General features: G+C 39.5%; 1 protein-coding gene across 1 annotated transcript in view; it reads left to right on the top strand.

The window, feature by feature from the left end:
• LOC146647594 (vasoactive intestinal polypeptide receptor 2-like) overlaps positions 1-12,213 on the top strand; it is a 91,673-nt gene that overhangs the window by 36,016 nt on the left and 43,444 nt on the right. Inside the window, exon 2 of the mRNA XM_085389488.1 lies at positions 3,600-3,705. Coding sequence (XP_085245614.1) covers positions 3,600-3,705 — 106 coding nt within the window. The remainder of the gene's footprint in view (positions 1-3,599; positions 3,706-12,213) is intronic.

The following is a 12,213-nucleotide window of genomic DNA, read 5'->3' as shown; positions in this document are numbered from 1 at the left end:
TATAACACTTTCATCCATCTCTAACGAACGTGAAGAAAAATGCAAACATATTGTGTAAAATAAATGTTGCAAATGGTTTGGAATAATATCAGTTTTTGGCAGTGTTGTAAAATGACTGTCTTCTGAACTTTGCACATAGAGTTTACGCTACCATCCTATTTTATGTTAGGGTGGATTTTTGCTGGACTGGCTCCAGGCCCATTGCAACGCTGCACTGGATAAACAGTTAGGAAAATAGATGGATGGACTTACAGTGGGGCAAAAAAGTATTTAGTCAGCCACCGATTGTGCAAGTTCCCCCACCTAAAATGATGACAGAGGTCAGTAATTTGCACCAGAGGTACACTTCAACTGTGAGAGACAGAATGTGAAAAAAAAATCCATGAATCCACATGGTAGGATTTGTAAAGAATTTATTCGTAAATCAAGGTGGAAAATAAGTATTTGGTCAATAACAAAAATACAACTCAATACTTTGTAACATAACCTTTGTTGGCAATAACAGAGGTCAAACGTTTACTATAGGTCTTTACCAGGTTTGCACACACAGTAGCTGGTATTTTGGCCCATTCCTCCATGCAGATCTTCTCGAGAGCAGTGATGTTTTGGGGCTGTCGCCGAGCAACACGGACTTTCAACTCCCGCCACAGATTTTCTATGGGGTTGAGGTCTGGAGACTGGCTAGGCCACTCCAGGACTTTCAAATGCTTCTTACGGAGCCACTCCTTTGTTGCCCGGGCGGTGTGTTTTGGATCATTGTCATTTTGGAAGACCCAGCCTCGTTTCATCTTCAAAGTTCTCACTGATGGAAGGAGGTTTTGGCTCAAAATCTCACGATACATGGCCCCATTCATTCTGTCCTTAACACGGATCAGTCGTCCTGTCCCCTTGGCAGAAAAACAGCCCCATAGCATGATGTTTCCACCCCCATGCTTCACAGTAGGTATGGTGTTCTTGGGATGCAACTCAGTATTCTTCTTCCTCCAAACACGACGAGTTGAGTTTATACCAAAAAGTTCTACTTTGGTTTCATCTGACCACATGACATTCTCCCAATCCTCTGCTGTATCATCCATGTGCTCTCTGGCAAACTTCAGACGGGCCTGGACATGCACTGGCTTCAGCAGCGGAACACGTCTGGCACTGCGGGATTTGATTCCCTGCCGTTGTAGTGTGTTACTGATGGTGACCTTTGTTACTTTGGTCCCAGCTCTCTGCAGGTCATTCACCAGGTCCCCCCGTGTGGTTCTGGGATCTTTGCTCACCGTTCTCATGATCATTTTGACCCCACGGGATGAGATCTTGCGTGGAGCCCTAGATCGAGGGAGATTATCAGTGGTCTTGTATGTCTTCCATTTTCTGATGATTGCTCCCACAGTTTATTTTTTCACACCAAGCTGCTTGCCTATTGTAGATTCACTCTTCCCAGTCTGGTGCAGGTCTACAATACTTTTCCTGGTGTCCTTCGAAAGCTCTTTGGTCTTGGCCATGGCGGAGTTTGGAGTCTGACTGTTTGAGGCTGTGGACAGGTGTCTTTTATACAGATGATGAGTTCAAACAGGTGCCATTCATACAGGTAACGAGTGGGGGACAGAAAAGCTTCTTACAGAAGACGTTACAGGTCTGTGAGAGCCAGAGATTTTCCTTGTTTGAGGTGACCAAATACTTATTTTCCACCCTAATTTACGAATAAATTATTTACAAATCCTACCATGTGAATTCATGGATTTTAAGTGAGAAGTTTGCACAATTAATTCAGAAACATAAGTCATTCATACAATCTGCTAATGGTCATTATGGTCATTGTTCTTTTAGTTTTGGTTATTTTTGTAAAGCGCTATACAGATACAGGCCATTTACCATTTTTGTGAGTGCATAACCATGGCCTCAAATCATGAAATTTTGCACACATATCAGGTCTGGTGATATTCATGCATTTCATGGGTTTTGCACAAGGGGGTTGTAAAATATGCCTGAGAAACATACTTTGAATTGAAATTTGGTACATATGTACACATGTAACGTCCCACAATGTACAGAAACATCTCTGGGACCTCTGATTATTCAGCACAAAATTTGCAGTGATTCAGACATACATTGTCCAATCTGGTCCTGGTATAAACGATGTATGACGATATTTAATGAAATGACAGTTTTTACACTTTAATCCACTGATCCGAGCAGTTTGATCAAAGCCACCAACAACTTACCGCCTTATCTGATTTGCCACAAACTATCTATGTGCGACAGTTGTAGCAATCCTTTGATGTACTCCTCACAGGTTGATCACGTCCACCTTAAAAGTAATCTAAATAAAGTTCAGATCTTAATATGTTATGTGAAGGCTGTGTGCAGGCAGGAGTGGACCCAATTAATTGGGTTAATAGTTAGTTAATATTTTCTCTGAATGCGGGACGATTATGTTTGTACGGGACGGTTGGCAACTCTACTAACTAACCTTATGAATTAAATAAAGTTCACTATCAGTAAGATCATAGCACCTGCCCAGCTGTATAGAAACTCCGTCATGCTAGCTAGTACGCAGTACGAGTTATTGTAACTGACTGTAAGAAGTCAGCACAACGAAAATAAACTCCACCTAAACTTGGTTTATATCTGACCCAGATGGACTGCAGGTCATAACTTCTTACCTGAAGTTCAGTTCACCTGGCACTCGGACCGGCGGCCGCCTCGGGTCTCTGCTCCTCCTGCCTCCCCTTTCCCTCATCCACCTGCTGGCCTCTGTGGAAGCGCCGCCATAGCCACCACCAAACAACTGAGTTATTTTTACACATCGGCCAGCATCTGGACAAACCTTCGATTGTTTAGACCTGTAAAAACGAAAAATCACCATCGGCCCGATGGCCAGTCCAGCTATGCTGACAATGCAAAACTGCGAAAAGTAAGGAGACAAACTAATTGACCTTTAGTCATAGTCGTGGTGCCACCTAGTGACAACAGGAAGTTATGTTTGCTGACAATATAAAGATTTACTGCATAACATTTTCATTGAGGGTTTCAGATGTGATATGAAGCAATATGACAAATAATAACTGGAAATTCTCCAGAGCCACCTAATGAGAACACAAAGTGATAAATAACTCATTTATTCCACAGTCAATTAAATTTCATTAAAGTGACTGCATGAGATGCCTCTACTGCAACACGATCCGCTGGCATTTCTCCTCAACCACAGCGTGCCTGAGCGTGACGTATACCAAGGTGTCAGAGTCCTCATTGCTCCTTGTAGTTTTATTTACAAGTGTCTTATCTTAAGCAGCAGCAGATCTGGATTGTGTATATGCAGGAGCTTGCTTGCACGTGCACAGTGGACATGAGGGGATTGTCTGCCATTAAAGCATTATTCTGTCAGATGGATGTAAAAAGAAAATGCAAATAAATTCCAAAAAGTTTCTTGGTAGCTGCTAATATAGTTGTTGCCACGTGTGTAAGAAAATGTGTTAAAGACAGTGTATAACAGTTTTCATCTTTGTTGATATGGACACCTGATTTCCTTCACACTCTCAGACTGTTTTAAGGTTGACATAGCCTAAATATTTAATCTACAATTTGTATTCTTTTTATTGCTTCCACTGCAGGTTGACGGCCGACATCCAACCTGTAACTTCCTGCTGGAGGTGGAGAGAGACCAGGCCGAGTGCATAAAGAAGCTGAGGGAGAAGCAGGCCAACAGCAGCTATAAAGGTCACAATCACTCAAAGCACAACTGTTAGAAACCAGATATCTTCTAACAGTAACTTGGAAAAACTTTGTGTAGCTGGACAGAATCTTTAAATCTGGCTTGTTTCAAGCATTAACGTGGCCGTTGTGGCTCCACGGCTCATGCTAACGTTGCCTTTCCCCCGACAACAGGTGTTTGAGGAAATACCAAAATTAGCTCCCTCGATCATCCATTATGCTGACTGCATTAGGGATCAACATCTGGTGCAACTGATCTAATTATCCTGCGTATTCATTCATGCACACCGGTTTGCTAACACCTGTGGCTGTGGAAAGCTTTCACTCTGCAGACCGAGTCTCTAAATACTAAAGGAAAGAAAATGAGATAATTCATGGGAAGCAGCACAAATTGTGTAGATGTTAATTAACAGTGTTTTCTGTTTTATAAGCCATGACATCCTGATAGGTTATGAACCTTCAGTGAAAGGCTGATAAACCCAAAGGTGAACTATGAGTGTCATGCTGCTGTAATAAAATCAGCTTATATAAGCTTAAAAGCTTATATAAATAAGCTTTATAAAGATTATGATCTATTTTAAGATGGTCAACATGAATGTAAGGTTTATCATAACTCACTTTGCATTAGTTTTGCACATTGCTATACTGCCCAGCCTTTAAGACTGTCATTAATTAAAAGGCAGGAGTTATACTGGATCATGTCTCCTGTGGGAAGAGGAAATGTCAGCAGACGGGATGAGAATGTGACAAGCATTGCATCTCGTTTTATAGACTTTTCTTTAACATTACAAATAAAATGTTATTTTTACAGGCTGTCCTTTGTATGTGAGTGATATCAAACAGCATCATAGCCAATGGAGTTAAGTTTCTGATGTGCTCTTTGTAATTTATACTTGGGACAAAGTTTCAGCATAGCAGACCCACATCAAGAACATTCACTGTCACATCAAAGAGCCTTGTCTAAGTAAAGTCTTGGTGCACTGCATTTTCCTCCCTAAGTCTTTATAAATTTCTCCTTTCCTTTCTTTATGAAGGTTTTCAAAGTGAAGGAAAAGTTATTAGGAAAAAGTGATGGGGGGAATCTTTTGGTCTATTTGACCTCTGGCACGATTTCCAAGATTGTTTTCTGGGACAATTATTTTTGCCGCGTTTGCCCTCTTGAATGGTGAGGACACAGAAACTGAAGTCACATCTGCTGGTGCAAACTGTGCTTTCATGTAGTGGCAGCTCTTATTTCTTTGATTCAGGTTTTGACTGGTATAGGAAACATCTTCTTCTATACAAGTGCTAATACTGAGGTTTTGCCTGTTGGTGACACTTCTTGCTGCAGCGAGTATTCGCAGCTTAATGATTGGTATAAATGTTAAAGAGCTGTGGCAACGTCACTGTTTGGAATTTATTTGTATTTTATATTTTTGATTTTTTGCCCAGGATTGATTAAATATCTTTAGTTGTGATAAATTCCTTCATTCTTATCATGAAACTAAAATTATTGCTAACCAGCTAATTTCCTGTCCTTCCTTTCCTTATTTGTAAGCTAATCGGGTTCCACTTGCAAAAGTTATTCATATCATTGATATCATTCAGCTACTTATATAGTGTGTCTCTTGTATTGTAGTTGAACAACTCCAGCTCCAATGCAGCGTTTAGTACAGCAGTTCTCCTGGCGGTCCTTAGAAGGAAATCCCTCAGGCATTTAGCTATCGGGTTATCAGTAATTTAGTGTTTGCTTTGAGTCAAACTTTCAAATGAACTTTTATAATTATTCATTTTCTTTTTATAAAGTTGAAGTTTTGCTTTTTGTTCCACTGAAATAGGCTCAGATAAAGAGAAAACATTTGCAAAAGTAAACCCTGCAGTCTGAAGGCTGATATGCAAAAGCATGAAGGACCCTGCATACAGTGTGTACATGTAATCACACCATGTGAGAACATGATTAGATCTCATAACGCAGTTTAAGCCCATATTTTGTCTTCTGTCCAGCCATGTTTTCTACACAACATGAAAAGCTTTCGTAAAGGTCACTTAGCTTTCACCGAGTGCACTGAAAATCTGTGCAATCTCTGCAGCTGGGAATGGATTCACACGAAATCATTCCTGAATTAAATCACGACAGATGTGTGATTGTTTCTGCCAAATTCAGGAAAAAAACGAATCACAAATTTAGCCTGTTATCCTGAAGTATAGACTGCTGCTCAAACTTTTGGGTTACTTTGTGATCTACAATAAAAATGACAAATAATCATTTATTTTTGTAAGGGCTGATTTTCTTCCAGTGGCACATTGTGCTACCTAAAATTTAACTTAAATAAATTAAGTTAGTTAAGTGTCTGCAGCCTCAGTGCCTGCGGGTTCAATTATAGTGTTGAAATGGCCAACTATCCATCTAAACTTGAATCAAACAAAACAAAAAAGAAAACAGAGACTTACCCCTCACAGGTCCTGATTGTAATGATTATTAACCTCACTGTTGAATAAAGTTTTGTTTAAGGGCAGTTTCCCATATGAAATATCTTTAATTTCTGTTTTGAGGAAAATTTTAACACAGTAATTGAATCCACAGAGGCTGATGCATGCAATGACCAGATTTAGCCCAGAGGATGATAACCATGGACGTCTGCTGCTCAGGGAGCTGCTGTGGTGGTTCAACAAAAGAGAAACACTTCTTTATTCTTGATCCTTAGAGTTAAACACAGTAGTAAATCTTTTTAGAGATGGACCGATCCGATATTACGTATCGGTATCGGTCCGATACTGACCTAAATTACTGGATCGGATATCGGAGAAAAATAAAAAATGTAATCCGATCCATTAAATATCACGAAAGCACCTCACAAAACTTGCAACACGCCGTAACTCACCTCAGAACGTTAGCACGTCAGAGCAGTATGCATCACGTGATAGAGCGGCTGTGGCATGCGGGACCTGTCGGTGGTCTGGATAGCATTTGGAACTTCGCTAGCAACCCGGCATTTCATCTCCGACAAAGTTATCCCCGAGAGAAGTAAAGAAAGTGTGTAAGTCCATCTCTGAATGTTTGTAAAGCATTCCTGCGTTAAGCTTAACAAGCGATATATGGAGCGACTGCCTCTTCTTGCTGCTACTTCAATCATGAAACTGCTTAATGATCAGCTGATCGGCTTTTCTGTCGCGAGTCCGTCTCTCTGGTTTGTTTTTGGCCCACTTTGCACCAGAAAGAGGAAACCAGCGGCTGAACAACAGCAGCACGTTTAAGCTTGATAAGCTGTTGTTAGAATTTATTTAATATTACTTTCTACACCAGGATCTTTTTCTACGTAGCTGACGCTGGTAACTGTGCAGGGGCGGATCTAGCAAAGTTTAGCCAGGGGGGCCGATAGGGCATTAACAGGGAAAAGGGGGCACAAAGACATACTTTTCTTTCTTATTCTCATTTAAAATGTCTAGCTTTTAATAAATAATTATCTGACACCCAAAGTTTTAATTTGATGTAAAATGAATATAAGTCAATTACTGTATATAGTGACTATTAAGTCTAATATATATACCCTAGTAAGCTATAGCACTTTTTCCTTTGGGAAGGTACCATCTGTGCAGTCTGCAATTTTGTTGAAGAAAGATGTTGAATCTATTTAATATTTCTTGAAAAATAATTGATTTCTGTGCATTTTTTTTCACACTGCATCAAATTAAGGTTGATTACGTCGATTAAGCATCATGAGGTGGCGCGTGAGGGGTGGTTCCCTATTTTTTATTTATTTATTTTTGTTGTTGCTGGGAGTTGGAACCCTATTAGTTAGGTTGCTCAATATTTACGCTAAGTACTCTTTAAAATACCAGAATAGGGAGGATGGTGTAGGTTTGAGTTTATTAGATTGATCAGTATTGCTGAACTATGAAATATTTTTTTTTTGCATACAGGTATAACAGAATAGCTTTAGTGTAGTTGTTGTTTTAAACTTGAGTATGAACTTATACAAAATGCAGCAAGATATTTAAAAAAACCAGTTTTGTTGATTAAAAAACACTATATCGGATTCATATCGGTATCGGCAGATATCCAAATTTATGATATCGGTATCGGTATCGGACATAAAAAAGTGGTATCGTGCCATCTCTAAATCTTTTACTATAATAATATATTAACAAGTGCCACCATTAGCCTGTGGGCCACACTTTGACACCCTGAAATTAGACTGAGATAGGTAAACGTGCAAAGAGTAGAACATAGAGAAGGTTTAAACGCTTGGGGAAAAACATCTGAAGCAACAGACAGTTCACAAGAGAGGTGAAGACGAGAGTGGAGCAGGGCGGAGACGAGTGTCAGGGGTGATTTGTGACAGCAACGAGGCATTTTCTTCAAAAACATTTTCTCCAAAAACACCCAAGCGCTCTTCTGAAACCCAGACTTGCTATTAATTCATTATCATTTGATTACATGAGTTTGTGTGTAAGTTTTTCTGCCAAGGATCCTGCAGGACGCTGTTGTTTATCATTTACAACACAAGCTTGACTTTTATTGATGTGACAAAATAATCTTACCTCAAGGTTTGGTCGGGTCTCTTGTCTGAAGATCGTAAGATATTGCTTCTGGTGGTCTTTAATAATAGTGCTGTCAAGAGGAGCAGGTTTGAAAAATGTTTGAACCGACTGAGAACAAGCCTCTGTTTTGGATATGTACACAACACTGACTGGTAGCTAAGAATTAAACTGCAAAACTTTTGTAATACCCCTTGATTTAAAGCTGAAAGTCTTCAGTTCTTTCACGCATTGATTTCCTTTGAAGTCCTCTGTGGTTGTGTACAAAAACTTCTGCCTTGATGACCTCACTTTGGACATGGCCAGGCTAACAGTTCTGTTCTCTTTTCATCAGTGCTGCATATAAAAGCAGCTCAGCAGTTTTCCCAAATGTTGACTTATGCTTTCAAAATAGCTGATTGGTCTCACCCAGACTTTATCTTCCTACGTGCCCATCTGCAAAAGAGGCTAATTACCACAGAAAATACACCGAATGTGGTCCTCTGATGAAGTTCACAGCTCAGAAAGTACAAAACAGAAAGGAGTCGGGAGAAAATTGAAGAGAAAAGCCTTTAAAGAGCTTTTGATTATATATATTTTTGTTGAACTAAACTAAGTGTAAAGTAAGCGTTTTTAATGATCCATAAAGAAAAATCCACCACTTTTACATAAAAATAATGAGAAATACTGGACTGAGAGTTGGTGATATAAAAATCTCTAACCTCTTCGCCCCTGAGCCACATGAAACATAGTGAGGGATAGTGAAAAAGTCAAATCATCCGTCATCCGGCCACCGCAGTCAAAAATGTAAACAGATGGAGACAGTTTATGTGTTTGAACCTCAGCTGGGACATACTCAATACAACATTGTAAATCTGGTGATGTATTTTAATGTTCTGAGTGAGTAGTTTCTATGCAAATTGTGTCAGATGTTATAATAATATACAGTACCATTAACGTCAGAACATTTGTAGCACACGTGTTTCAAATTTTGAAGTATATCAATATTAGTCCGACTCCTCCTTTAGTCTGCTGACCAAAAATTAAAATAAATAAATAAACAAATAAAAGAACTCAGCTGCAGGATGGTCCCCCTCCCCATCTTGATGAATTGAGACTGCGTGGACCACAGATTTGAATTCCTGGAAATCTGCAGAACAGACAGTCTCTCCTGGTCTGCAGGCGCAGCAACTCTTACACTTTCTCAGAATCCTGAAGAAAAGCTCTGGTGACCTTTAACTGCTCCACAATAGGGAGTGTCTTAACATACTGCCTCACATTGTGGTGTGCTGTGGTATGCTGGATGCTCAGTGGTGACTAAAAAAAGGTCTACAGAAGGTCATCGATATGGACTAAAAAATAATTGGCTGTCCTCTTGCCTCTCTCCGAGACACTGGAAACAAAATTCTACTTCTCTAGATCCCAGAGTATTGTTCAGTCTGCTCCCACCTCCCCTGCCACATGTTTGAGTTACATGTCACTCCTCTCTATAATATTTTATTATATTTTATGCAATATGTCACTTCACATGCCAATACCATGATTCGTGCAATAGCCGTGGGCAGGGATACATGTGGTATAGCTACCTCTTTTATATTGTGTACAATTTATTTAAATGCAATTTATACAACATCATATTGCAACAGTGTAACTCTAATGCATGGAGCACGGGTGGCACTCTCATCCAGTCTCATTACATCCTGTATATAATGATGTTTTTTAAACAATAATAAACATCAACTCTGCATGTGTCATTTAAAATGGCAGGATCATTTTATTACATTTAAAAATGGTTTGATTCTGTAGCAACAGGTGAACATTTTTGTGAAGAACCTAAGCTAGGTTTATGCTGCTATTTTAAAAAAAAAAAAAAAAAAAAAAAAAAGCCCAATATTGTTACTTCCTCGAGTCATGAAATGTCTTAATAGAATAAGAATAATAATCCGATGGGTATTCCTTTCAATCCTCCACTGGGAAATCACCAAAAGTTGATTCTGTTCATCTGGACGTCACAAAACGCAACGTCCAGATGAACAGAATCAACTTTTGGAGATTTACTTTCCTGGATGATTGAGAATGCATCAAGACCCCCTCCACTGGGAAAGTGCAAGCAAGTATACGAGGAATGATGCCGACGTCACACATACACTTACTGACCATTTTGTTAGGTACACCTGTTCTTCTGCTCATTAATGCAAATGTCTAATCAGACAATCACATGGCAGCGACTCAACAGATGTAGGTATGAAGACATGGTCAAGACAAGCTGATGAAGTTCAAAACAAGCATAAGAAAGGGCTATAAAGGTGATGTAAGTGACTTGAAAGATGGGCTGGTCCGAGTATTAAAGAACTGTTGATATGTTACGATTTTCCAGCACAACTGTCACTAGGCTTTACTAAGAATCCTCCAAAAAATAGAAACTTTCAGGTAAGTGGCAAAAATACTTTATCAGCTGTAAGAGAAGGACTGCTTTGAGCTGATAGGAATGCAAAATTACTCAAACAACCACTTGCTACAACCAAAGTTTGCAGAAGAGCATCTCTGAATGTGCAACACATTGATCCTTGAAGCAGCAGCAAAAGACCGCACCGATTGTCACTGGGTAATCGCTGACACGGGCAGTCTTGTCTGCTAAGAAATGAGAAACTGAGGCTACGGTTCGTAAAGAATCAGCCGAACTGGACAATATAAGGTAATATTTCCTGATCCCATGAGTCTCAATTTGTGCTGCGACTTTCGGATAGTACTATTAGAATTTTCTGTAAACAGCATGAAAGTATGGAGGCCTCCCGCCTTGTACTAAAGAGACAGGCTTTTGGTGGTGTAACGCAATCAATCTCCATCGCTTTTTTTTGCTTTTCTTGACATACTTTGAGCCCCTAAGTACCAACACCATAGCCTACCTGCGTGTTGATGTCCATCCCTTATGACCACAGTGTACCATCTTCTCAGTGAAAGTCACCAGATCCAACAGAAGCACATTTGAAACGTCTCCAGTGATGTTTCTATTAGCCAGAAAATCTTGAGCAAACTTTCCCTTTCCATCATTAAAGTTTAAACTACGCATCTATGTCTAAAATGCACAAAAGTCTGCATGCATAATGCACAGTTTGTCTATGAAAAGCTCATAAAAATATTATTTTGTTATGTTCAAGCCCAAAACAGTTTGCACAGCATTGACGAGTCTGACTTTCCTCATCTGTGATGTGAGTTTGGACGCTCCTGTGTTAATTAAAGCTCAATGACATGAACGAGAACAAAGATTTAACACGGCTGAAAACCTCTGCGGGGTCAAATCTGCTGGGGAGAGCAGTTTTATTATAACTAATCTCTAAGGATCTTATCTGATGCTGTAGCCCCGCTAATGTTTTGACACAAAACAGTTGACATTTAACTCGCTCAGCCCTGGTGAAAACCAAGAATCTCACATTTGACCTTTAAAAGTAGCAAAAATGTTTCTAAATGGACCTTAAGTTTAATTTGATTCTGAGGTCTATGCTGATCCCTTAAATAACATTTCAATAATATATACTGTAATACACATGATTGCCCTCTGTCTGTCATCATATTTAGTGTCTATCCTCAGCGTTAGTTAGCCTATTTTTGGGTTACTTCCACTCAACCTGGTCAGCAAACATGGGTGGCTGTGTCAGCTGGGGGACATGAGCCACTGCTGGTCCCAAGTCTGCATAAATGGGGATGGCAGTATCATGATGGGCATCAGATATGCAGATATAGCCGCTGTGACGACCTCTCTAAAGAACGAGGCATTAAAAAAGAAGACCATTTCCAGAGTGATGACTATTTTTTCATACTTCTTGTTTTAGTTTCATATGCTGCTTTTGCTTACATGTATCCTTAAATCATCTAAGTGATAACAAAGAACCGATTATAAGTAAAACTGTAGTAATAATCAGGACTGTTGCAAGTGTACGTTATTGCAAAGTGTCCATGTGCATGTGTCGATTTTTAAAATGTTTCAAACGTCAGAATGGGAGGAGCTTTATAGAAGGA

The sequence above is a fragment of the Rhamphochromis longiceps genome, linkage group LG18 (genome assembly GCF_057381845.1).
Source record: "Rhamphochromis longiceps isolate RC_006_pf linkage group LG18, R_longiceps_female_GT1.1, whole genome shotgun sequence".
Taxonomy (NCBI): Eukaryota; Metazoa; Chordata; class Actinopteri; order Cichliformes; family Cichlidae; genus Rhamphochromis; species Rhamphochromis longiceps.
This window is presented reverse-complemented; position numbering and strand designations above follow the sequence as displayed.